Raw genomic sequence first — 23490 nt, 5'->3', positions numbered from 1 at the left:
ATATGTATAAATTAGAGTGGGCTCACAGTCTAGAAGAGGGAGACAGACAACAAAAACAAAACGTATTAATAAAATAAATAGAATAAATATGTACAGATAAAACAAAATAAAATAAATAGAATATGTACAGATAAAATAAATAGAGTAATAAATACATATATACATATATACAGGTGGTGTGGGGAAGGGGAGAGGAAGGAGGGGGCTCAGTCTGGGAGCGCTTAGTACAGTGCTGTGCGCACAGGAGGCGCTCAATCCACAGGCCTGAATGAATGAATGAATGAGTGACCGGTTGATTGACGGGCGGCCGGAGCGAGCGCCGGCTGCTCGGCGGAGGGATCCGGCGCGGCGCGGCCCGGCGCGGACGGTCTCGCGCGCGCTGCGGCCCTCTAGAGGGGAAAGAAAAAAAAAGTTTCCAAAAGGCGCCCCGAGGCTCCGATTGGTGGAGCCGGGAGACGTCCCGCGGGGCTGCGGCCAATGGGGGGGCGCGGACGGCGAAGGGGGCGTGGCCTCCGGCGTGCGCGCGCAGCCGGGGCCCGGCCCAGGACCCGGAGCGGATCGGAGCGGAGCGGAGCTGAGCTGGAAGCTGGACCGGCAGCCCGGAGCCCGGAATCCCGGTAAGTGCGGACCGGAGCAGGTGACCCCCACTCTCCCCCCTGCCCCTCTGGCTTCCCCCCCACCTCTTCCCCAAGGCCACGTTTCCTCCCTGGCCCTCCCTTCCTCAGTTTCCCCTTTTCATTCATTCATTCATTTATTCATTCATTCATTCAATCCTATTTATTGAGCACTTACTGTGTGCAGAGCACTGTACTAAGCGCTTGGGAAGTCCAAGTTGGCAACATCTAGAGACGGTCCCTACCCAACAGCGGGCTCACAGTCCAGAAGCGGGAGACAGGCAACAAAACAAAACATGTGGACGGTCATTCATTCATTCAGTCGTATTTATTGAGCGCCTACTGTGTGCAGAGCACTGTACTAAGCGCTTGGGAAGCCCAAGTTGGCAACATAGACGGTCCCTACCCAACAGCGGGCTCACAGTCTAGAAGGGGGAGGCAGACGACGTTCATTCCTTCAATCGTATTTATTGAGCACTTCCTGGGTGCTGAGCACTGTACTAAGCGCTTGGGAAGTCCAAGTTGGCAACATAGAGAGACGGGCCCTACCCAACAGTGGGCTCACAGTCTAGAAGGGGGAGACAGACAACAAAACATGTGGACATCATTCATTCAATCGTATTTATTGAGCGCCTACTGTGTGCAGAGCACTGTACTAAGCGCTTGGGAAGCCCAAGTTGGCAACATAGACGGTCCCTACCCAACAGCGGGCTCACAGTCTAGAAGGGGGAGGCAGACAACATTCATTCCTTCAATCGTATTTAGTGAGTGGTTACTGGGTGCTGAGCACTGTACTAAGCGCTTGGGAAGTCCAAGTTGGCAACATAGAGAGATGGTCCCTACCCAACAGCGGGCTTACAGTCTAGAAAGGGGAGACAGACAACAAAACAAAACATATTAACAAAATAAAATAAATTGAATAAATATGTACAAATAAAATAGAGTAATAAATATGTACAAACATATATACATATATATACAGGTACTGTGGGGGGAGGAGGTAAGCCGGGGGGGATGGGGATTCATTCATTCAATCGTATTTATTGAGCGCTTACTATGTGCAGAGCACTGGACTAAGCGCTTGGGAAGTACAAGTTGGCAACATATAGAGATGGTCCCTACCCAACAATGGGCTCACAGTCTAGAAGGGTAGATACAAGCTACTCAGGTTGGACACAGTCCGTCTCTCACACAGGGTTCACAGGCCAGCCCCCATTTATAGGTGAGGTACCCGAGGCAGAGAAGTGACTTGCCCAAGGTCACACAGCAGACACGTGGCGGAGGCAGGACTAGAACCCAGGACCCAGGCCTGTGCTCTATCCACTCCGTTATGCTGCTTCTGAGGTGGAGGGGAATCCCGTCTTCTGCAAGACCCATCCTCCTTGATGTGAGGAATAATAATAATAATAATGTTGGTGTTTGTTAAGCGCTTACTATGTGCAAAGCACTGTTCTAAGCGCTGGGGAGGTTACAAGGTGATCAGGTTGTCCCACGGGGGCTCACAGTTTTTATCTCCATTTTACAAGGGATGCGATATTCATTCATTTCATTCAATCGTATTTATTGAGCGCTTACTGTGTGCAGAGCGCTTACTGTGTGCAGAGCACTGTACTGAGCGCTTGGGAAGTCCAAGTTGGCAACATATAGAGACGGTCCCTACCCAACAACGGGCTCACAGTCTAGAAGGGGGAGACAGAAGACAAAACAAAACAAATGGACAGGCGTCAAGTCATCAGAACACATAGAAATAAAGCTAGGTGCACATCATTAACAAAATAAATAGAATAGTAAATATGTACAAGTAAAATAGAGTAATAAGTCTGTACAAATGTATATACTGGTGCTGTGGGGAGGGGAAGGAGGAGAGGAAAAAACTGTACCTCAAAACTGTGGGTTTTTTCTCGGTGCCATTTCAGAGTGTCAGTAGAATTTAAGGTGCCTTAGATCTCTTCTTCACAGTTTGCCTGAGGAGGCTGGTTCTTTTTAGCTTGGGGACGATGACCTTTTTCATCTTCTTTTAAACAAGTTGGCCTTTGCAGGGGCTGCTGATTTGGAGTTTGTTATGTGTTCCTTTCTGTAGAGTGCATTGGGATGCCACATTGCAGTAATGGGGAGGGTTTTGGGTGATTGACGGGGCTTCCCGGTCTGTTTGTTTTTCCCATTTGCTAAAGAGCTATCTTTGACATCTGGCAGTTTTTCAGTCCAAGGTTTCTCCTCCCCTTGGGCTCTGAAGTTAGTTTCAGGCTTAGATGAAATGTACTTAAGAGTCTTGCTGGGAGAGAGAGAGGAGAGACAGAAGAGAGACAGACAGAGAGGGGAAAGAGACAGAGAGAGACTGACAGAGGAGACAGATGGAGAGGAGAGGTAGACAGAGAGGGGAACAAGGGAGAGAGAGGAGACAGAGAGAAAGGAGAGACAGAGAGAGAGGAGAGAAAGAAACAGGGAGAGGAGAGACAGACAGCGAGAGAGATGGAGAGGAGAGTCAGACAGAGAGAGGAGAGACAGACAGCGGGAGAGATGGAGAGGAGAGTCAGAGAGAGGAGAGACAGACAGCGAGAGAGATGGAGAGGAGAGACAGACAGCGGGAGAGATGGAGAGGAGAGTCAGAGAGAGGAGAGACAGACAGCGAGAGAGATGGAGAGGAGAGACAGACAGCGAGAGAGATGGAGAGGAGAGACAGACAGCGGGAGAGATAGAGAGGAGAGTCAGACAGAGAGGAGAGACAGACAGCGAGAGAGATGGAGAGGAGAGACAGAGGGGAGAGACAGACAGTGGGAGAGATGGAGAGGAGAGTCAGAGACAGGAGAGACAGACAGCGAGAGAGATGGAGAGAAGAGACAGAGAGAGGTGAGACAGACAGCGGGAGAGACGGAGAGGAGAGTCAGAGAGGACAGTCAGACAGAGAGAGGAGAGACCATCAGCGGGAGAGATGGAGAGGAGAGTCAGAGAGAGGAGAGTCAGACAGAGAGGAGAGACAGACAGCGAGAGAGATGGAGAGGAGAGACAGAGAGAGGAGAGTCAGACAGGGAGAGAGGTGGAAAGGAGAGACAGAGAGAGGAGAGACAGACAGCGGGAGAGATGGAGAGGAGAGGCAGAGAGAGGAGAGTCAGACAGAGAGAGGAGAGACAGAGAGCAGGAGAGATGGAGAGGAGAGTCAGGAGAGTCAGACAGAGAGAGGAGAGACACAGTGAGAGAGATGGAGAAGAGAGACAGAGAGGGGAGACAGACAGCGGGAGAGATGGAGAGGAGAGTCAGAGAGGGGAGACAGACAGCGGGAGAGATGGAGAGGAGAGTCAGAGAGAGGAGAGTCAGACAGAGAGAGGAGAGACAGACAGCGGGAGAGTCGGAGAGGAGAGTCAGAGAGAGAGGAGAAACAGTGAGAGAGATGGAGAGGAGAGACAGAGAGGGGAGACAGACAGCGGGAGATATGGAGAGGAGAGTCAGAGAAAGGAGAGACAGCGGGAGAGATGGAGAGGAGAGTCATAGAGGAGAGTCAGAGAGGGAGAGGAGAGGAGAGACAGAGAGAGGGGAGACAGACAGCGGGAGAGATGGAGAGGAGAGTCAGAGAGAGGAGAGACAAACAGCGGGAGAGATGGAGAGGAGAGTCAGACAGAGAGAGGAGAGACAGATAGTGGGAGAGACAGACAGCGAGAGAGATGGAGAGGAGAGACAGACAGCGGGAGAGATGGAGAGGAGAGTCAGGGAGGAGAGACAGACAGCGGGAGAGATGGAGAGGAGAGTCAGAGAGAGGGGAGACAAGACAGTGAGAGAGATGGAGAGGAGAATCAGAGAGAGGAGAGACAGAGAGTCAGAGAGAGGAGAGACAGAGAGAGAGAATGAGAGAGAGGACAGACACAGAGGGAGAGACAGAGAGACAGTGAGAGAGGGGATGGAAAGAGACAGAGGGGAGAGACAGCGACAAACACTGAAAGGAGAGAGAGAAGAGACAGAGTATGGAGACATATGGCAGGGGGGAGAGAGAGACCGGGAAGCAGCATGGCCTAGTGAAAAGACCACAGATCTGGAAGTCAGGAAACCTGAGTTCTAATCCTGGCTCTGCCACTTGTCTGCTGTGTGACCTTGGGCAAGTGACTTCACTTCTCTGTGCCTCAGTTACCTCATCGGTCAAATGGGGATTACAGCTGGGAGCCCATGTGGAACATGGACTGTGTCCAACCCGATTAACTTGAATCTACCGCAGCTCTTAGAACAGTGCCTGGCACACAGTAAGGGCTTAATAAATGCCATTTTAGAAAAAGAGGGGGGGGGAGAACGGCTTTCATGCCCCGCCGGGCCCAGTCAAATGACCCGTTTGGGAAACCACAGCACATCATTCTTCCGGGTATATTATTATGTTTTCACTTGGCTTGGTTTGTCGCTATCCTGAGCGAGGGGTGTTGCCCTCCCATCGCTCGCAAGACTATTTCGTAGGACTCTAAAAGTCATGCGAACAGAAAGCTTGTGCAGATGTTCATCTGCTTAAAGCTTTGGAAGTACACACACATTCGAGTTAGCTTTCCTCCAGAAGCCGGTCTCGCCCGCTCTGAGCACGTTTGCTCCGGTGATATCATTTTTCCAGGATGTGAGGCTTGCATCATAATCGCAAAGCTGCAGGAGAATGTGCTGATGCTCTTTGGCAACTTCTTTTTGGGCGATTCTGTTTTCTCTGCTGGTCAGGAGGGGAGGAGGAGGAGAGGGAGGAGTGTGTAACATCAGTTCCTGTTGGCTTCGTGGGTTTTTGTAATGCCTGAGACTAGCTGTGCTGGCGGATTGCTTGAGCAAAAACCTCAACAAGAGTGTTCTGCTTTTTCTGTGAATTGAAATCAGAAGAACACCCCAAGTGAGTATTTCTAGGGTAAATTTTTTTGTTCTAATTGGCCTTCTGAAAGTGAAACGACAGAATTTTATAAGGGATGTACTTGTCTCCTGTTCGTGTGCGATTGGTTCCAGTTTTACCCCTCCTAAGCTTGCATGTTGGGGCAGATATTTCTAATGCATCCAAACCCATCAATTTTGCGTACGGATTACGTCTCTTTTCGAAGCGGCGATAGAGGGAAGAAGCTGGGACATGCATTTCTCGCTAATCGTGGCCCTGGCAGGCGTGTACCTGAGGAATAGGATTAAAGCCAGGAAAGCAACCTTGCCGAGAACATTTGACTTTGGCAAATGCTGGCTTCTGCCTGAATAAAATATGGGAAAGAGGCAGGTGTGAGTGTCAAGGTGACAAGCTTAGTTGCTTTTTCTTAATGCTGGTCCCTGTTTGCCCCCAGAAGCAGTGGGATGGTAGCAGTAATAATAATTGTGGTACTTGTTAAGCGCTTACTCTGTGCTGGGGTGGATACAAGCAAATTGGGTTGGACATAGTCCCTGTCTCGCCTGGGGCTCACGCTCTCAATCCCCATTTTACAGATGAGGCAACTGAGGCCCTGAGAAGTGAAGTGACTTGCCCAAGGTCACACAGCAGAGATGCGGCAGAGCCGGGATTAGATTCCCAGGCCTCTGCTCTATCCTCTACGCCATATATTTTTCATATATACGAGGAGCAGCTAGAAGAAGCGAGAAAGAGCGTGGCTTAGTGGGAAGAGCCCGGGCTTTGGAGTCAGAGGTCATGGGTTCAAGTCCCGGCTCCACCAATTATCAGCTGTGTGACTTTGGGCAAGTCACTTCACTTCTCTGGGCCTCAGCTACCTCATCTGTAAAATGGGGATTAAGACTGTGAGCCCCCCATGGGACAACCTGATCACTTTGTAACCTCCCCAGCGCTTAGAACAGGGGTTTGCACATAGTAAGCGCTTAATAAATGCCATCATTATTATTATTACATATCCCATTTCAGGTTGTAGGTGCAGGGGTGGGGCTCTCTCTCTCTCTCTCTCTCTCTCTCTCTCTCTCTTTCTCTCTTTTTAATGGTATTTGTTAAGCGCTTACTATGAGGCAGGCACTGTTCTAAACCCTGGGGTAGCTATAAGGTAATCAAATTGGACACAATCCATGTCCCTCATGGGGCTCACCGTCTTAACCTCCGTTTTACAAATGAGGTAACTGAGACACAGAAGTGAAGTGACTTGCCCAAAGTCACATCGCAGACAAGTGGCAGAGCCGGGATTAGAACCCAGGACCTTCCAACTCTCAGGCCCATGCTCTATCCACTAGGCCAAGCTGCTTTTATCTGTTGTTTCCAGTAGAGAGGAATTGGCAAATTGGCAGGCACTGTACTAAGCGCTAGGGTAGATACGTACTAATCAGGTCGGACACAGTCCATGTCCCACAGGGGGCTCACAGTCTTCATCCCCATTCTACGGATGAGGTAACTGAGGCTCGGAGAAGTGAAGTGACGTACCCACGGTCCAACAGCTGACAATTGGCGGAGCTAGGATTAGAACCTAGGTCCTTCTGACTCGCAGGCCTGTGTACGGTTTTTATTTGGACAATGATAAATGTTGTTTTGGGCACCCAAGAAAATACAAACGGGGGAAGGCGAGACATCCAGCCCTCAGGATGTTCGATTCCCAGGGCAAAAGCTTTGAAATGTTTTTAAGGGGTGCTAGAAAACCAAACTAATGCCATAGTTGTGTGGTAGCAAAGTGAAGCTCTTGCTTAGCTCTGCCCCTGAAGTGATGGTTGAATTCTCCTGAAAACTTGCTTTTAAGGTAGAGGCATTTAGTCTGTAGTCAATTCCTTCCCTCCAACATTTGTCTTCTCGATTTAAGTCTTGAGAAATCGTGCTGATTTCCTTCATTCGTTCAATCGTATTTATTGAGCGTTTACTGTGTGCAAGGCAATGTACTAAGCGCTTGGGGAGTCCAAGTTGGCAACATCTAGAGACGGTCCCTACCCAACAGCGGGCTCACAGTCTAGAAGGGGGAGACAGACAACAAAACAAAACATATTCACAAAATAAAATAAATAGAATAAATATGTACAAGTAAAATAGAGTAATAAATATGTACAAACATATATACGTATATAGAGGTGCGGGGAGGAGGGGGAGAGGAAGGAGGCGGCTCAGTCTGGGATAAAGAGGTGAGAGAGTCTGTGTGACTTTCCTTCCTCTCCCCCTCCTTCCCACCTTACCTCCTTCCCCTCCCCACAGCACCTGTATATATGTTTATATGTTTGTACGGATTTATTACTCTATTTTATTTGTACATATTTATTCTATTTTATTTTGTTAATATGTTTTGTTTTGCTGTCCGTCTCCCCCTTCTAGACTGTGAGCCCGCTGTTGGGTAGGGACCATCTCTATATGTTGCCAACTTGGATTTCCCAAGCGCTTAATACAGTGCTCTGCACACAGTAAGCGCTCAATAAATACGATTGAATGAATGAATGAGAGAGGTGAAAGATGAGAGATAGAGAGCAGAGAGATGGAGAGAGACAAAGAGGGAAGAGAGAGATGAAACAGAAGAGAGAAGAGAGACAGAGAGGAAAGATGGAGGCGGAAGAGATGAAGAGGTGAGAGAGAGGTGAGAGAAGAGATGGGTGATGGCAAGCAGAGAGATGGAGAGAGATGAAACAGAGAGAAGAGAGATGGAGAGAGACAGAGAGAGATGAAAGATAGTGAGCAGAGAGATGGAGAGAGACAAAGGGGGGGAGAGAGAGATGAAACAGAAGAGAGAAGAGAGATGGAGTCACCTGCTCTACCAGAGACAGAGCATCCACAGCATTGCTTTAACCTCTTGAAGGCGATCCCGGCTCCGCACCTTGTCTGCTGTGTGACCTTGGGCAAAACACTTAACTTCTCTGGGCCTCAGTGTACTCCTCTCTAAAATGGGGATGAAGACTGTGAGCCCCACATGGGACAACCTGATTAACTTGTATCCACTCCAGCACAAGAATGGTGCTTGACGCATAGTAAGTGCTTAACAAATACCATTATTATTACTATTATTGTCATTATGAATGATCCCCATTATACAGGTGACGTAACTGAGGCCCAGAGAAGCGAAGAGTCCCACAGGTCCTTCTAACTCCCGGGCCACGGCTCTATCTACTAGGCCGCACTTCTTCTCTAATGCTTCGTCACACAAATGTCTGTTTTTTCCCTCTCCCTAGTCAGAACTTCTGTTGTGGGGCTGGTTGTGTCAGGGTATGTTTTGCTTTTTGTTCTTTAATATCGATCCTTTGGCATGATTTCACTTTGAAGGATAAGAAGAACGGGAATGATGTGAGATCAGGGAACCTCATGACTGAAGGTTGAGTTTTTTGGATGTCAGATGTGTACGCCTTTTTGTGCCCCTTCCTTCAGACACCATGAAATGAGCGCCTGAGCTCACTCCACAGTTTCATCATGGAAGACTCGGGAAGAAATAGTTTCAGCCGTGTGGAGGAAGAAGCTAGTGATTGGAAAGACCTGGCTATGAAATATAAGCAACGGTGAGTTCAGCAAATGCCAACCATTCTCCTCCACCCCACCACTTTTCCCCCTGTGGATTTTCATTCAATCGTATTTATTGAGCGCTTACTGTGTGCAGAGCACTGTACTAAGCGCTTGGGAAGTACAAGTTGGCAACATATAGGGATGGTCCCTACCCAACAGTGAGCTCACATTAGATTTCATCAATCAGTGTTTTTTATTGAGTACTTACTATGTGCAGAACCCTGTACTAAGTGCTTGGGAAAGCATTCATTCATTTATTGAGCGCTTACTGTGTGCAGCGTACTGTACTAAGCACTTGGGAGAGTACAGTATTCATTCATTCATTCAATCGTATTTATTGAGTGCTTACTGTGTGCAGAGCACTGTACTAAACTCTTGGGAAGTACAAGTTGGTAACTTATAGAGACGGTCCCTACCCAGTAGCAGGCTCACAGTCTAGAAGGGGGAGACAGACAACAAAACAACACATATTAACAAAATAAAATAAACAGAATAGTATATATGTACAAGTAAAATAAATAGAGTAATAAATCTGTACAAACATATATACAGGTGCCGTGGGGAGGGGAAGGAGGTAGGGCAGGGGGGAGGGAGAGAGGAAGGAGGGGGGACCCATGGCACTCTGCTGGACTCCACTGGGTCTTTAAACTACTGTTTCACCTGTGGCCACTTTGCAGGATGGCAATAAACAGACGCATTCCCTGCCCACAGAGAGCTTACAGTCGAGAGTGGGGAAACAGACATTAATATAAATAAATAAATAAATGACAGATAGATACTTAAGCACTTTGGGGATGGGCCCGGGTGGATGAGCAAAGTCAGGGCAAAACAGAAGGGAGTGGGAGAAGACTGTGAGCCCACTGTTGGGTAGGGACTGTCTCTATATGTTGCCAACTTGTACTTCCCAAGTGCTTAGTACAGTGCTCTGCACACAGTAAGCGCTCAATAAATGTGATTGATTGATTGATTGAGAAGCAGAAAGGAGGGCTTAGTCAGGGAAGGCGTCTTGGAGGAGATGGGCCTTCAATAAGGCTTTGAAGGGAGCGGGGAGAGTCATTGTCCATCGGATTTGAAGAGGGAGGGTGTTCCATGCCAGAGGCAGGACATGGGCGGTGAGATAGATGAGATTGGGGTACAGTGAGAAAGTTAGCGATAGGGTGGCTAAGTGTATATAACAGAATTGGTAGACATGTTCCCTACTCACAAGGAGCTTGCAGTCTACATGTATCCTGTAATCGCGAGAATCAACAAAAGGGCTCTCTCCCCAGGCTCAGCATGGTGGGTTTCTTTAATCATATCTTGTTTTCAGGGTGACAGCACATCAGTGTCCAGACAAGATAGCTTATGGTCTTGAGTTGCCCTTTTTTATTTTTCTTATAACCTCAAAAGCATGGTATCATTCCAGTGGTTTTTTATTTTCTGTAAATATGGATTTCCTTCATTCAATCATATTGAGTGCTTACTGTGTGCAGAGCACTGTACTAAGCACTTGGGAAGGACAAGTTGGCAACCTATAGAGACGGTCCCTACCCAATTAAAGTAGAATAGGATTTGGTGCTACCCCTGTAAGTTATTTTGTATTTATTGTGGTATTTGTTAAGTGCTTACTGTGTGTCAAGCACGATTCTAAGCTCTGGGATAGATCTAGTTAATCAGGTTGGACACAATCCCGGTCCCACATGGTACTCCGAGTTTAAGTAGGAGGGAGAAGAAGTATTGAATCTCCATTGCACAGCTGAGGAAATTGAGGCACAGAGAAGTTAAATGAGCTGCCCAAAGACAACTGGCAGAACCAGAATCAGTACCTAAGTCCTCTACTTACTCGTGCTCTTTCCACTGAGCCTTGCTGCTTCCCAGGAGTTGGGGAAATGAAGCGGGAATTGGGGGAAAAGGGGGAGATTCAAGAAGTGGCATTTTAGAGGGTGTTTATTAAGTTAACCGCAATTGTTCTTGAACACCAGGAAGTAATTTGGGGATCGGGTAATCCGTTTTAGGGCAGAGAATTCAGAGGAGGAACTGCGTGAATTTCAAGAAGGAAGCAGAGAATATGAAGCGGAACTAGAAGCGCAGTTGCAACAAATGGAAACCAGGAACCGGGATCTTTTGTCAGAAAATAATCGCCTCCGCATGGAACTTGAAACAATTAAGGTAAAGGAGACTTGACAGAAAATTGAATCATGCGTGTTCGTGGGGTTCTATCTTTCAGGTGATAGGGCAAGATGTGGTAAGGAAATTTTTTTATGATTTCCTAATTTTTGGTAGGTCAAAGCTACCTGTGTCTAGTTAAAACAGCATCACAGGCAATCCTCTAGGATCGATCAGTGAATCAGCCATATTTATTGAGCACTTACTGTGTGCAGAGCACTGTACTAACGTAACAGAGTTGGTAGACACTTTCCCTGCCCACAGTGAGCTTACAGTCTAGGAGGGAAGACAGACATTAATATAAATAAATTATGGATATGTACATAGGAGTGCTTTAGTGCCTGGAAAGTCCTTGGGCCGGGAGGGGAAGCAACCTTGATCAATTAGTCATAGACTTAATTTTCCCCCTGGGCCTTCAAAGGGAAGCAGAATTGCCTCCATTTCTTCTCCAAGGCTACAGGTAAATAGAAATTTGAAACTATGAAATCCCGTTAAGATGACGGTTATCCTTAGATCATAAACTCCTGCACCTTCCTCTTCCCCTTCTTCCTCCTCCTCCTCTTCTCCCCCCGTCCCCACATATTTATTAATTGCCTGTTATATTCAGCACCCTGTCTAAAGTGCTTTGGGAAACATGCAATAGGAGAAGGCTCAGTCTCTCCCCTCAGCGAGTTTTCAGTCTAATGGATCAGCACTTAGCACATTTTGGAAGTGCAAGCAGTATCACTAATGGTGGAAGATTAGTTCTTCAAAACATCCCAGAAGCTCCTAATTAGGAAAGGGATAGGGAGATACAGTAGCGGAGCAAATTACAGCTGAAAAAACCCTCTCACAAAAATACCCAAACATGTATTAAAAAGTAAGTATCCAGGATAAAAAAGATTTCATTTTAACACGCTTCGTTCCAGTACGCTCCTCAGAGAACGGCTTGTTGACAATTGACTCATTCATTCTGATCCGACTATAAAAGCCTGTGTGGGAAGAGACAGAGAATCCATTGAGACTGCATCAGCTGACGGTTTATTATAATTAACAGAAAACAAAAGCGGAACATCCCAGCGATGGTTTTTCTCGCCCGACTGTCCGAGAGGAGATTTGAAATCTCGAGTGTGTAAAGAAGTCGGATAGCTTTGCTTTCAGGACCTGGGTCTAAATTTAGGTCAATTTTCAAAACCACCCGCTGTGCGTGGCTCATCCACCTCCCTAGGTATTTGATTGCGAGTTTATAGAGAATCTGTAAATAAATGATGTAATACTAGCAAAGCCTTGCCTAGGGCGTCTGGTATGAACATAGGAGTGTTACTGGGAAGTGACATCTCCTCTGCTTCCTTGTTTGGTAGCTTTTTATCTGACGTTGATAGCAGGGTCTCAGGGCCAAGAACCAGAGCTCTGAAGGGAACAAAAGCTGAAAGAATAGAGAATGTATTTGCTGCTCCCTCCCTGTAATTAATATGCAAGTTTCTTGGATTTTTTTTCCATGCTCCAGGACTCTGTTACATCATTTACTGCACTTCCACTGACTGCCTCGTATTTAATTCTACAAATGGCTTTGTTTACACAACCAGTAAAGAAAAGGAGTGGTACTTTTTTAGTTTTAAATTAGACCTTCATTTTCCCAAATGAAAGCCCCTGGTCTGAATAATAATAACAATAATAATAATAATAATAATAATAATAAGACATTTGTTAAGTGCTTACTATGTGTAAAGCACTGTTCTAAGCTCTGGGGGGATACAAGGTGATCAGGTTGTCCCACGGGGGGCTCACAGTCTTAATCTTCATTCTACAGATGAGGTAACTGAGACACAGAGAAGTGAAGTGACTTTCCCAAAGTCACACAGCTGACAACTGGCGGAGCCGGGATTTGAACCCATGACCTCTGACTCCCGAGCCCGTGCTTCAGTCCATTTTAGTTAGACTCCGGCAAAAAATTAATGATATTCTACCACTGATATTTAGAAAAATCTGAGGCAAGATTCTTTTTCTCTCTTTTTAAATTTTTCTTAGTTAACCGATCTGTAATCTGAATTGCTAGTTTCATACAAGTCTTCAGAGGTCATCTTGTTCATTTCTCCTCTTTCTGAACAGATAAATAACCCCCAAGGTTAACCTCCATAAATCATTTTTTATGTTGAACATCTTCCCAACATTGAGCATTCAATACTTCTGTTTCCTTCTGGCTGCGGGGAATATGCTTTTGTTGTCAAGAACACACATTAGAAAGATATGGGGGGAAAAGAATCCAATCAAATAGGCCCATTCCTTGAAATGTATTTTCCAATTAACAAAAATAATGGCTCCATATTAATTGAGTGGGTAATCCTTGAGGTGTCTGGTAAGGTAAGAAAATCTTGTCCTTCTTTAATGGATAGACTCAGTGAGGAGACTCTAGGTAATTCAGGCAATAGCTGGGATCCAGATTTTAATTTTGTGAGGCAAGAGGGAGATTGGGTAAATATGCACATGAGAAATACCGGACCACTCATGTGGCATTGGTTTTACTTTTGATCAGGAAAAGTTTGAAACGCAGCATTCGGAAGGTTACCGGCAGATCTCCTCATTAGAAGATGACCTGGCACAGACTAAGGCAATTAAAGATCAACTGCAGAAATACATCCGAGAGTTGGAGCAAGCTAACGATGACTTGGAAAGAGCCAAGCGGTAGGATGAAGAAGAGAAAGCTTTGGTATTGCAAACTGTAGGCTGGTTGACACTGGATTGGGTGGCAATAGGCAGGCAACGTGAGATGGATGTGCTTTCTGTCCTCATTCTTTCTCTGGCCTCTCCAGAAGAGAGAGTGGCGGCGATTTCTCGAGAAAAGCTAAAACCTTGGTTTTCTCCGAGAAAGGGATTCTTTATCCGCTTTGGCCAAAGACCTTTCCTTTTGTCCTTTGGCACGGTGGGATTTATAGCTTGAACTTCCGGGTCACTCTTCTCCTCCTCAGGGCCACGATCATGTCTTTGGAAGATTTCGAACAGCGGTTGAATCAGGCCATTGAGAGAAATGCCTTTCTGGAGAGTGAACTGGATGAGAAGGAGAATCTCCTCGAGTCTGTCCAGCGATTGAAGGATGAAGCCAGAGGTGGGTGCAGTTAGAACGGCGCTTAAGACAGTATTTGATACATAGTGAGCGCTTAACAACTACCATCATTATTATCATTTAGCTGCTCATACGATCACGCCAGGGATGGGAAGAGGGACCGACTTACTAGGTTGTAGCCACTCAGTGCCATTTTGAGGGTCTGATGAGAGAAACTCTAGGCGTTGGTGCTAGAAAAAGCCTTTTGTAGCTTTTCACGATCCATTCCATTTCCCAGGATGGGGATTCAGATATGGAAGGACCAACTCGGGATGGTGGATGGTCCCTAAATATGATTGAATGAATGAATGAATGATGGATGGATGAAGGAATAGATGGATGGATGAGTGGGGGGGATGGAGGGATGGATGGTGGTTGGATGGTCCCTAAATATGATTGAATGAATGAATGATAGATGGATGGATGGATGAATGGATGGTGGATGGATGGAGGAATAGATGGATGGAAAAGTGGGGGGATGGATGGTGGATGGTCCCTAAATATGATTGAATGAATGAATGATAGATCGATGGATGGATGGATGAAGGAATAGATGGGTGGATGAGGGGGGGATGGAGGGATGGATGGTGGATGGTCCCTAAATATGATCGAATGAATGAATGAATGAATGATAGATGGATGGATGAAGGAATAGATGGATGAGTGGGGGGGGGGATGGAGGGATGGATGGTGGATGGATGGTCCCTAAATACGATTGAATGAATGAATGATCGATGGATGGATGGATGGATGGATGGATGGATGGATGGATGGATGAATGGATGGTTGGATGGATGGTGGTTGGACGGTGGATGGTTTCCCCCTTCTAGACTGTGAAATCATTGTTGGGCAGGGATTGTCTCCATTTGTTGCTAAATTATGCTTTCCAAGCGCTTAGTACAGTGCTCTGCACATAGTAAGCGCTCAATAAATACCATCAAATGAATGAATGAATGAATGAATACCCTTCTCTCCTCCTTTCTCTCTGTCTTTCTCGTTCTCTCGCTCTCTCCCTCTCCCCACCTCCCAACCCTTAAGACTTACGACAGGAGCTGGCAGTTCAGCAGAAGCAAGAGAAGCCCCGAACCCCCGTACACACCTCGCAGGGAGCAGAGAGAACGGACACAGCCGTGCAGGCCACCATGTCCGTGTCTTCGACGCCCGTGGGAAATCGGGGACCTGGCGCCAGTATAAACACACCTGCGTCCCTAAGGAGAGGTAAGAGTCCGAAGAAACAAGCTTCCTGGGCTGGAGAGATGGGAAGCTGCGGGTAGAAAATGATAGTTTCGGAACAGTTGAAACGGCTTTGACGTCGTGGACTAGGCGGTGTTTTCCGACACTGCCTCTACCTGACTGTTGTGACTCCACAGAAGGCAGAAGCCACCCTCTGCCTCGGTTTCCCCATCTTTAGATATCAGCCAGTCAGGTTAATGACAGTCCTGAATAATAATAATAATAACGATGGCATTTATTAAGCGCTTACTTTGTGCAAAGCACTGTTCTAAGCGCTGGGGAGGTTACGAGGTGATGCGGTTGTCCCACTTGGGTTTACAGTCTTAATCCCCGTTTTACAGATGAGTTATCTGAGGCACAGAAAATTTAAGAGACTTGGCCAAGGTCACACAGCAGCAGACAAGTGCCCGAACTGGGATTAGAATTCAGATCCTCTGACTCCTAGGCCTGTCCACTAGGTTACATAGGAAAGCCTCGGTTTCCCCATTTTTGAGACAGAGCTAGTAGTAATAATAATAATAATGATGGTATTTAAGCGCTTACTATGTGCAAAGCACTGTTCTAAGCGCTGGACTCCTCTACTTCCCAGAATTAGAGCGAGAGTAAGCAACAAATAAGATTCTCAAACATCTGCGGATCCTTTTCTCTATTATTAACAGCTTGTTGGCTTTGTAGAGTTTGTTAGACTTAAATGCGAAAGGATACTATGGGAAGACGTGGCTGATCTCCTTAGGAAATGGATCTCGCGCAGAGAGGCCCGCTTCAAATCAACTGTTAGTGGTGGTGATAAGGTTGTGGATCACGGCTTCTGCCTCTCTGGGACCCTACCAAATGCTTAGATACTGAGGCCTGACTGTGTACACAGGACGAGAAGCAGCGTGGCCTGATAGAAAGAGCACAGGCCTGAAGGACCTGGATTCGAATCCCAGCTTCACCATTTATCTGCTGTGTGTGACCTTGGGCAAGTTGCTTAACTCTTCTGTGCCCTCAGTTACCTTATCTGTAAATGGAGGATTAAAACTGTGAGCCCCATGTGGAACGGGGATTGTGTCCGACCTGATTAGCTTCTGTCTGTGTGCCTGACACACAGTATGGGCTTAACAAATACCATTTTTTAAAAAAGGAGGCACTCAGTAAATACCACTGGATGAGCTCTTCAGAATGAAAACAAAAAGGGAAAACATAATTTGGGAACTGAACTCGCCTCCGTTCTTTCCTCGCTCTTATCCGAAGGTTTGGATGAGTCCTGCAGTGGGACTCCTCTGACACCGGCAGCCAGGATATCTGCACTCAACATTGTCGGAGACTTGCTCCGGAAGGTGGGGGTAAGTTCAAGGAGGTGCTTTTCTCCTGCGTTCTTGATGAAATCCCTCCACCCTGTAGGCATTAAATAAATGTCGGATAACAGTACCAGAAATTGGATCTCTGCATGGGCAGATCGATGGAAGGAATTTGTGAAGCTAAGGCTTGGATTTAGCCCTTTCTGCAGCCCATTTTAAATTTATTCCTGCTTCTCACTAATCCAAACAAGCCATTTGGAGGGATCGAACAGTTTAGCTTTGAAAAGAAAGCGGTGCGTAGCATTAATGTAACCATCTCATCGATGTCCACACAGTTTTTGGAAAGAACCAAGTGAGACAAATCTTTACTTCCCTTTGATAACCTGAATCCTGTAGTTTGCTCTGGATCACAAAGCCCTTCTAGCCCTTTGCCCAGTGAGGTTGGGTGGTTTAAGCGTTTCTTCATCCAGATGCAACGTCTTTCCCAAAGTGCATTTTTCAAATGCAACCGACAGATTTTCTCAGTGGAGAAAATGAGGGAGACTGGCTTACCATTTTAGAGCCAGATCCTCTTTACCTCTTTTTATCCATCCAGGGGTTAATTTCATGAACGGAAGCAGAGGCCAATTCAGAGGACTTGACCTTGCAGGTTTGAAATTAACTACAGGGAGGGCTACCTTTGTATTCAGGGAACAATGTAGATATTCTTTCTCATTTTTTATAATGCCCTGAAGGTGATGAAATTTAAGCACAGCCTGTTCTCTCTCATACCAACAGTTAGAGTTTCTTGGAAACTTGGAATTAATGGTTGGTGATGCTGCTTTAATTTATGAAGAAGAAAAAATAACCATCCTCACAACCTTTACTTGTGGATACATTTTTAGTGTCCCGGGTTCTTGGCAGTGTTGCAGAAAATCTGATGCTCTCCGAGTGCCATTTTGCTTTATTTTCACAGAGGCAAAACCTTTGCCTTGGTGAGCCTATTTAAGTTCAGTGGTGGATTTCCTGTAGGCCACAGCCTAGAGCGGCAAATTTTGGAGGAGGAGGCATGGAAATGTCTCAGGGAGAAAAAAGCGAAAGGAAAAAAAAAGGCCGAGCAACATTTACATGAACAGCAAGGAACTGATAAACATTTTTCAATTCATTCATTCCTTCCATCGTATTTATTGAGTGCTTACTGTGTGCAGAGCAATGTATTGAGCCCTTGGGAAGTACAAGATGGCAAAATATAGAGACGGTCCCTACCCAACAAAGGGCTCACAGTCTAGAATTGCAACGTGTGCCTTACAAATGATATAATCATTTTATAATTATGGTATTTGTTACATCCCTGTTATGTGCAAACACTGTTCCAAGCACTGGGGTAGATACAAGTTCATCAGGTCGGATACAGTTGCTGCCCTATAGGGAAGGTGGAGGGAGATCAGGTATTGACTTTCCATTTTACAGATGAGGAAACACGCCCCGGGAAGTTAAGTGACTTGCCCAAAGTCACATTCTTTCAATCATATTTATTGAGCGCTTACTGTGTGCAGAGCACTGTACTAAGCGCTAGGGAAGTACAGGTTGGCAACATATAGAGACGGTCCCTACCCAACAGTGGACTCACATAGGAGCCAACTGCCAACTGTGAGTTGCGTGACTTTGGGCAAGTCACTTAGCTTCTCTTTGCCTCAGTTACCTCATCTGTAAAATGGGGATGAAGACTGTGAGCCCCCCGTGGGACAACCTGATCACCTTGTATCCTCCCCAGAGCTTAGAACAGTGCTTTGCACATAGTAAGCGCTTAATAAATGCCATTATTATTATTATTATAGGTAACATGGCAGAGCTGGGATTAGGTAGAATCCAGGTCCTCTGGAGCCCAGGCCTGCACCCCTCCCAGTAGGCCATGCTGATCTGAGCACTTTTTAAAATTATTTTTTGGGGTGGTTTTTTTAAAATTTATTTATTTGAATTTAAATGCGTACTATTTGCAAGGCACTGTACTAAGCCCTGGGGTAGATATCAGCCAGTCAGGTTAATGACAGTCGTTAATAATAATAATAATGATGGCATTTATTAAGTGCTTACTATGTGCAAAGCACGGTTCGAAGCGCTCGGGAGGTTACAAGGTGATGTGGTTGTCCCGCTTGGGTTTACAGTCTTAATCCCGGTTTTACAGATGAGGTATCTGAGGCACAGAAAAGTTAAGAGACTTGCCCAGGGTCACACAGCGGCGGACAAGCGCCCGAACTGGGATTAGAATTCAGATCCTCAGACTCGTAGGCCTGTCCAGTAGGTTACAGAGCAAAACAGAGGCGCAGGGTCCAATGTGGCAGGATTCCCTCTACAGCTGCAGCGTTTGGGGAGTGAGTTCGGACAGAGAGGCATAACTGTGTGTGCCAGAGAATGCCTTTTTCGTGTAAACTCAGAGTGAGAGCAGTAAGAGTTGAACTCAGAGTGAGAGCAATAATAGTAATGTTGGTTAAGCGCCTGCGTGACAGAATGGCAAATCCACTCCTGTCCATTTGCTTCAGGTGTGGCCTGTGGAAAGAACACAATAATAATAATAATGATGGCATCTATTAAGCGCTTACTATGTGCAAAGCACTGTTCGAAGCGCTGGGGAGGTTACAAGGTGATCAGCTTGTCCCACGGGGGCTTGGGAGTCAGAGGACCTGGGTTCTAATTCCTGCTCTGCTGCTTTACCTGCTCTGTAACCTTGGGCAAGTTACTTAACATCTCTGTGCCTCAGTTCCCGCGTCGGCAAAAAAGGGGATTCGGTACCTGTTCTCCTTCCTTAGACTGTGAGCCCCACGTGGGACCTGTTGATCTTGAATTTACCCCAGCTCAAACTACAGTGTTTGGCACATAGCAAGCGCTTAACAAACACAATTATTATTATTATTATTATCATCATCGTCATCTGGGAGTTTGTTGAAAATGTAGATGGAGACCGAAGGATTTGAAAGGCTGCTCGGCTTATTCCATTATGTGACAGATTCTCACCTCCGCAACCTCCTTCCCCTCCCCACAGCACCTGTCTCTATGTTTGTACAGATTTATTACTCTATTTTACTTCCATTTATTTTGTTAATGATGTGCATTTAGCTTTAATTCTATTTGATGTTCTGACGACTTGACACCTGTCCACATGTTTTGTGGTCTGTCTCCCGCTTCTAGACTGTGAGCCCCTTGTTGGGTAGGACCATCTCTCTATGTTGCCACCTTTGACTTCCCAAGCGCTTAGTACAGTACTCTGCACACAGTAAGCGCTCAGTAAATGCAGTTGAATGAATGAATGAATTGGAGAGCCGATTGAATCCCTTTGGCCAACAAGCACCTGTAGACCTGCCAGCAGATGAGGTTCATTCTTCGAATTTTTTGAACTGAAGTGAATCTATTTCTCTTTAGGCCTTGGAGTCTAAACTGGCATCTTGTCGAAACTTTGTGTACGACCAGTCTCCGAACAGGATAAATGCCTCATTCTCGGGGCGAGGGAGCAAGATCAGAGACAGCGGCGACAAAAGGCCAGCCGGTACCAGCGTGCCTTCGGGAGATAAAGGGTCAGTGCCATCCGACAAATTTCCTTTGTAGCTGTAAGAGAGTTCAGCTTGTATTACAGGCCGTGTCTCTAGTTGTGCTGAACCAAGGTGACAGCTATGGAAAAAAGAAAAAGAGCAAACAGGCATCTTCCTTTTCCACCCGGCTCCACGTGGGTAGTTTTTCTAGTGGCTTGACACTTGCTGGGGACAAGATTTCTTGTTTGTTTGGATAATCCGATTTCTTGTTCGGATAATCCAGTGTGATTCCCTGTTTATAATGGATTTTCTCAGAGCTGGCAGCTGCCACTCCAGGCAGCAAATCCAGCCGAAATCTGCCGTTGATTCTTCAGGCTTCAGACCCTGGTACCTTTTCCCAATAAGTGTATTTTGGGTTTTTTTTAGAGCTTCAGGAAATTGGACTTCAGTGTAGAAATAACGATTGCCGCTCTCTGCCATCTGCTTCTCTTTTCAAACGAAATAAAACACCAGATTTAAGTTGTTTATTCAGAAATGGACTTGCTGCTTGCTTGGGGCAGGATGTTTTGGTGCATCCAGGCCAGATCTTAAAAAACCCAACAAACCAGAGGCTTAAAGTTTTGATTTGTTTTCTTTTTTTTCAAGTCATGCTTAGGTTGTAATTTCAGAATTGAGAAGCAGCTTGGCCGAGTGGAGAGAGCCTGGGGTTGGGCGTCAGAAGGATTTGAGTTCTAATCCCGGCTCTGCCACTGGTCTGCTGTGTGACCTTGGGCAAGTCACTTCTCCGCCTGTTAATTCATCAAAAATTGGTGATCGACTCGGAGCCCCTTGTGGGATAGGGTCTGCATCCAACCAGGTTAGCTCGTATCCGTACAGATTGCCGATTTGTACTTCCCAAACGCTTAGTACAGTGCTCTGCACACAGTAAGCGCTCAATAAATACGATTGAATGAATGAATGAATCCGTCCCCGTCCTTAATTCGGTGCTTGACACATAGTAAGTGCTTAACAAGTACCATAAGTAGAAATTGATAGGAGGCGATAGTTTTCTAACCATGAAACTCTCATAAATCTCTGTCCAAGCATTTATTCGTTCGTTCATTCCATCAATCGTATTTATTGAGCACTTACTGTGTGCAAAGCACTGTACTCAGCACTGCCCGGCAGGAGAACGGCACGTGTTTCCTTTCCCATCCCAAACATGTGGAAATGGACTCCTACAGGTTGAGAATTGTCCCGGGCCCCAAGCTGTTCCCCGCGGGAATGGGGAGAAGGGGTTGCTCTCGTAGCAGACTGCGTTCCTGTCACGTTGGGGAGGGTTATTAATCACCGTCCATCATTTCACCCTCTCACACTGGTCCTTTCCGTCTGCAGGTTGGGCAAACGGCTGGAATTCGGACAGATGCCTTCCAACGGCCCCCCACAGTCGCTGCCGTCGCCTCAGGGGGTGGTTAAGATATTGCTCTGAAAGGATCCCGGGAGCGGAAGGCCCGGCTGTCCGTCCAGTCCCATCACCTTATTTGTAATTGTTGAAACAAAGCGGCGTTTTACAGTCTGAGCAAAATAAGCCAAGCAGCCCCGGTAGCCTAGCGTTCTGGGAGCCGAGAGGAGCCGGCAGAGACGGCTTGGGATAGAGAGCTTCCTCCCTCAAATTCAGTTTGGTGTGCTGGGTTCTTTGCTGACCTGCTTCTTCGGGCGATACCACTGACAGCTTTTCGGCCTTCACTGCGTGTGAAAGTGACTCCAGAATCGGACCGTGACGAAGGCCGGGTTGGATGCCTAAGTTATCCTGGCGGTCATGGAGGCCCCAAGAGCCTCATTCTGATCTAACTGCTCGGTTGCTAGATCCCGCTAGCGGTGATGTTTTTCTCCAGAGCTTCGAAGGGATGGGTGAGCTCACTTTCCTCTCTGCTCCTTCAAGAAGAAGCTTAGCGTAGTAGGGTGCTCTTCCTGGGTTGAGGTAGCTACCCGGCGACCTACCCCCGGAGTCCATCTCTCGGCCCGTCCCGCTATCGAGGTTGCGACTCTCCTGTCCCGACGCTTCTCGTTTTTTCGCTCCTGGGTAAAATTTGTCCTTCGACTACGGTCAGCCAAAGTGTCTTCAGTTCGGCTTAAGCGAATCCCCAGCCTCCCCTGTCCGAATCCCCCGAGGGATCATTTCGGCCTTGAGCTTTGTGAGGTGCCGTCAGGCTAGAAAACTGTGTATGCCAGCCTGTTTTTCTTTCGGTTGTTGGTTTTTTGTTTTTCAGGGAGGGTTTTATATAACAGGGGCCGGCTTTAAACCGGCCCAGCCTTTGAAAAGGGAAGACTTCTTTTTGGAAGCCATCCTAGCCGGCATAGAGAGAGAGAGAGAGAGGCCCCAAGCCACCAATTCCTTCACAGACATTCACAGCGGCCGATCCGTCGCTCTCCCTGTCTTCAAATTGGATGGGGGAAAGAGCACCAACTTCAGGAGCGTCTCCTTAGCTTGATGCGTTGAGAGTTTTGGCCGACAGCCTTCCTTTCGTTATTGAACTTTTAGTGGGAAAAGGGGGAGAGAGGCCCAATCTTTCCTTTGAGTTGGGTTTATGGTCCTTTTTGCTACTGAAATTTTTAAGTGAAAGAATGACCACTGATAATGTTTTCTAACCTAAGGAATATTCTTAACCTGTATCAGAAAGTACTTTATTTTTCTAAAAAAGATTTTTTATTCGAGAAAGTAATACTACAGCTTGTCTCTAAGTAGTGCTGTTTTAAACGCCATTATAGACGTCATACTTCACAAGTGTCACGTGTGATTTAAAGGGTCTTTTTTTTTGTCCTTTTTTTTTTACCAAGCAATTAAGTAGGAAATTTCTGCCGCATTATTTTTTAAAGAAAGCGTTATTTCCACACAGGTAACCTTTTTAAAAACGTGGTATTGGACGGTGGGGGCCCTGATAAGGGGGTTCACGTTATATCATTTTATCTGGGACATTTAGTTTTTATTCTCGGAAGTGACCATTGTCTCTAATTCCCCTCTCTTGAATCTACCATATCTGGCTGAGTCCGTATACCGAATAAAGTTGGATCTGAATGGAATTTGTGTGTGCAAACTGCTCTGTGGCCAACTGATATCCTTAAAGGAATTTATTGCCACCTTGAGTTCGTACCCTCCGCGGACACTGCATCAGCTCCTTTCATGCAGTCGTGTTTATTGAGTGCTGACTGTGTGCAGAGCACTGTACTAAGCGCTTTTAAGTGTTCCGTGGTGCCCAAGCTTGGAGATATGCTTGGA

General features: G+C 46.5%; 1 protein-coding gene across 3 annotated transcripts; it reads left to right on the top strand.

The window, feature by feature from the left end:
• The first annotated feature begins 556 nt into the window (after positions 1 to 556).
• On the top strand, positions 557 to 23294 carry NDE1 (nudE neurodevelopment protein 1). 3 transcript variants are annotated; one of them, XM_038763582.1, is made up of 9 exons: positions 557 to 617; positions 8863 to 8990; positions 10989 to 11142; positions 13652 to 13800; positions 14085 to 14221; positions 15257 to 15436; positions 16685 to 16776; positions 20128 to 20279; positions 21609 to 23294. In XM_038763582.1, exons 2-9 carry the CDS (start codon positions 8905 to 8907, stop codon positions 21700 to 21702), a joined length of 1044 nt encoding a protein of 347 aa, XP_038619510.1. In that variant the 5' UTR covers positions 557 to 617; positions 8863 to 8904; the 3' UTR covers positions 21703 to 23294. The 3 variants fall into 3 exon arrangements, with proteins under 3 accessions (XP_038619510.1, XP_038619511.1, XP_038619512.1); XM_038763583.1 differs by lacking the exon at positions 557 to 617 and adding an exon at positions 5354 to 5454; XM_038763584.1 differs by lacking the exon at positions 557 to 617 and adding an exon at positions 5354 to 5454 and having other exon boundaries at positions 8761 to 8990.
• Positions 23295 to 23490: the final 196 nt, after the last annotated feature.

This window comes from Tachyglossus aculeatus, chromosome 21 (genome assembly GCF_015852505.1).
Source record: "Tachyglossus aculeatus isolate mTacAcu1 chromosome 21, mTacAcu1.pri, whole genome shotgun sequence".
Lineage (NCBI taxonomy): Eukaryota > Metazoa > Chordata > Mammalia > Monotremata > Tachyglossidae > Tachyglossus > Tachyglossus aculeatus.
The sequence above is the reverse complement of the archived record's forward strand: the minus strand, read 5'-3'. Positions and strand labels throughout refer to the sequence as shown.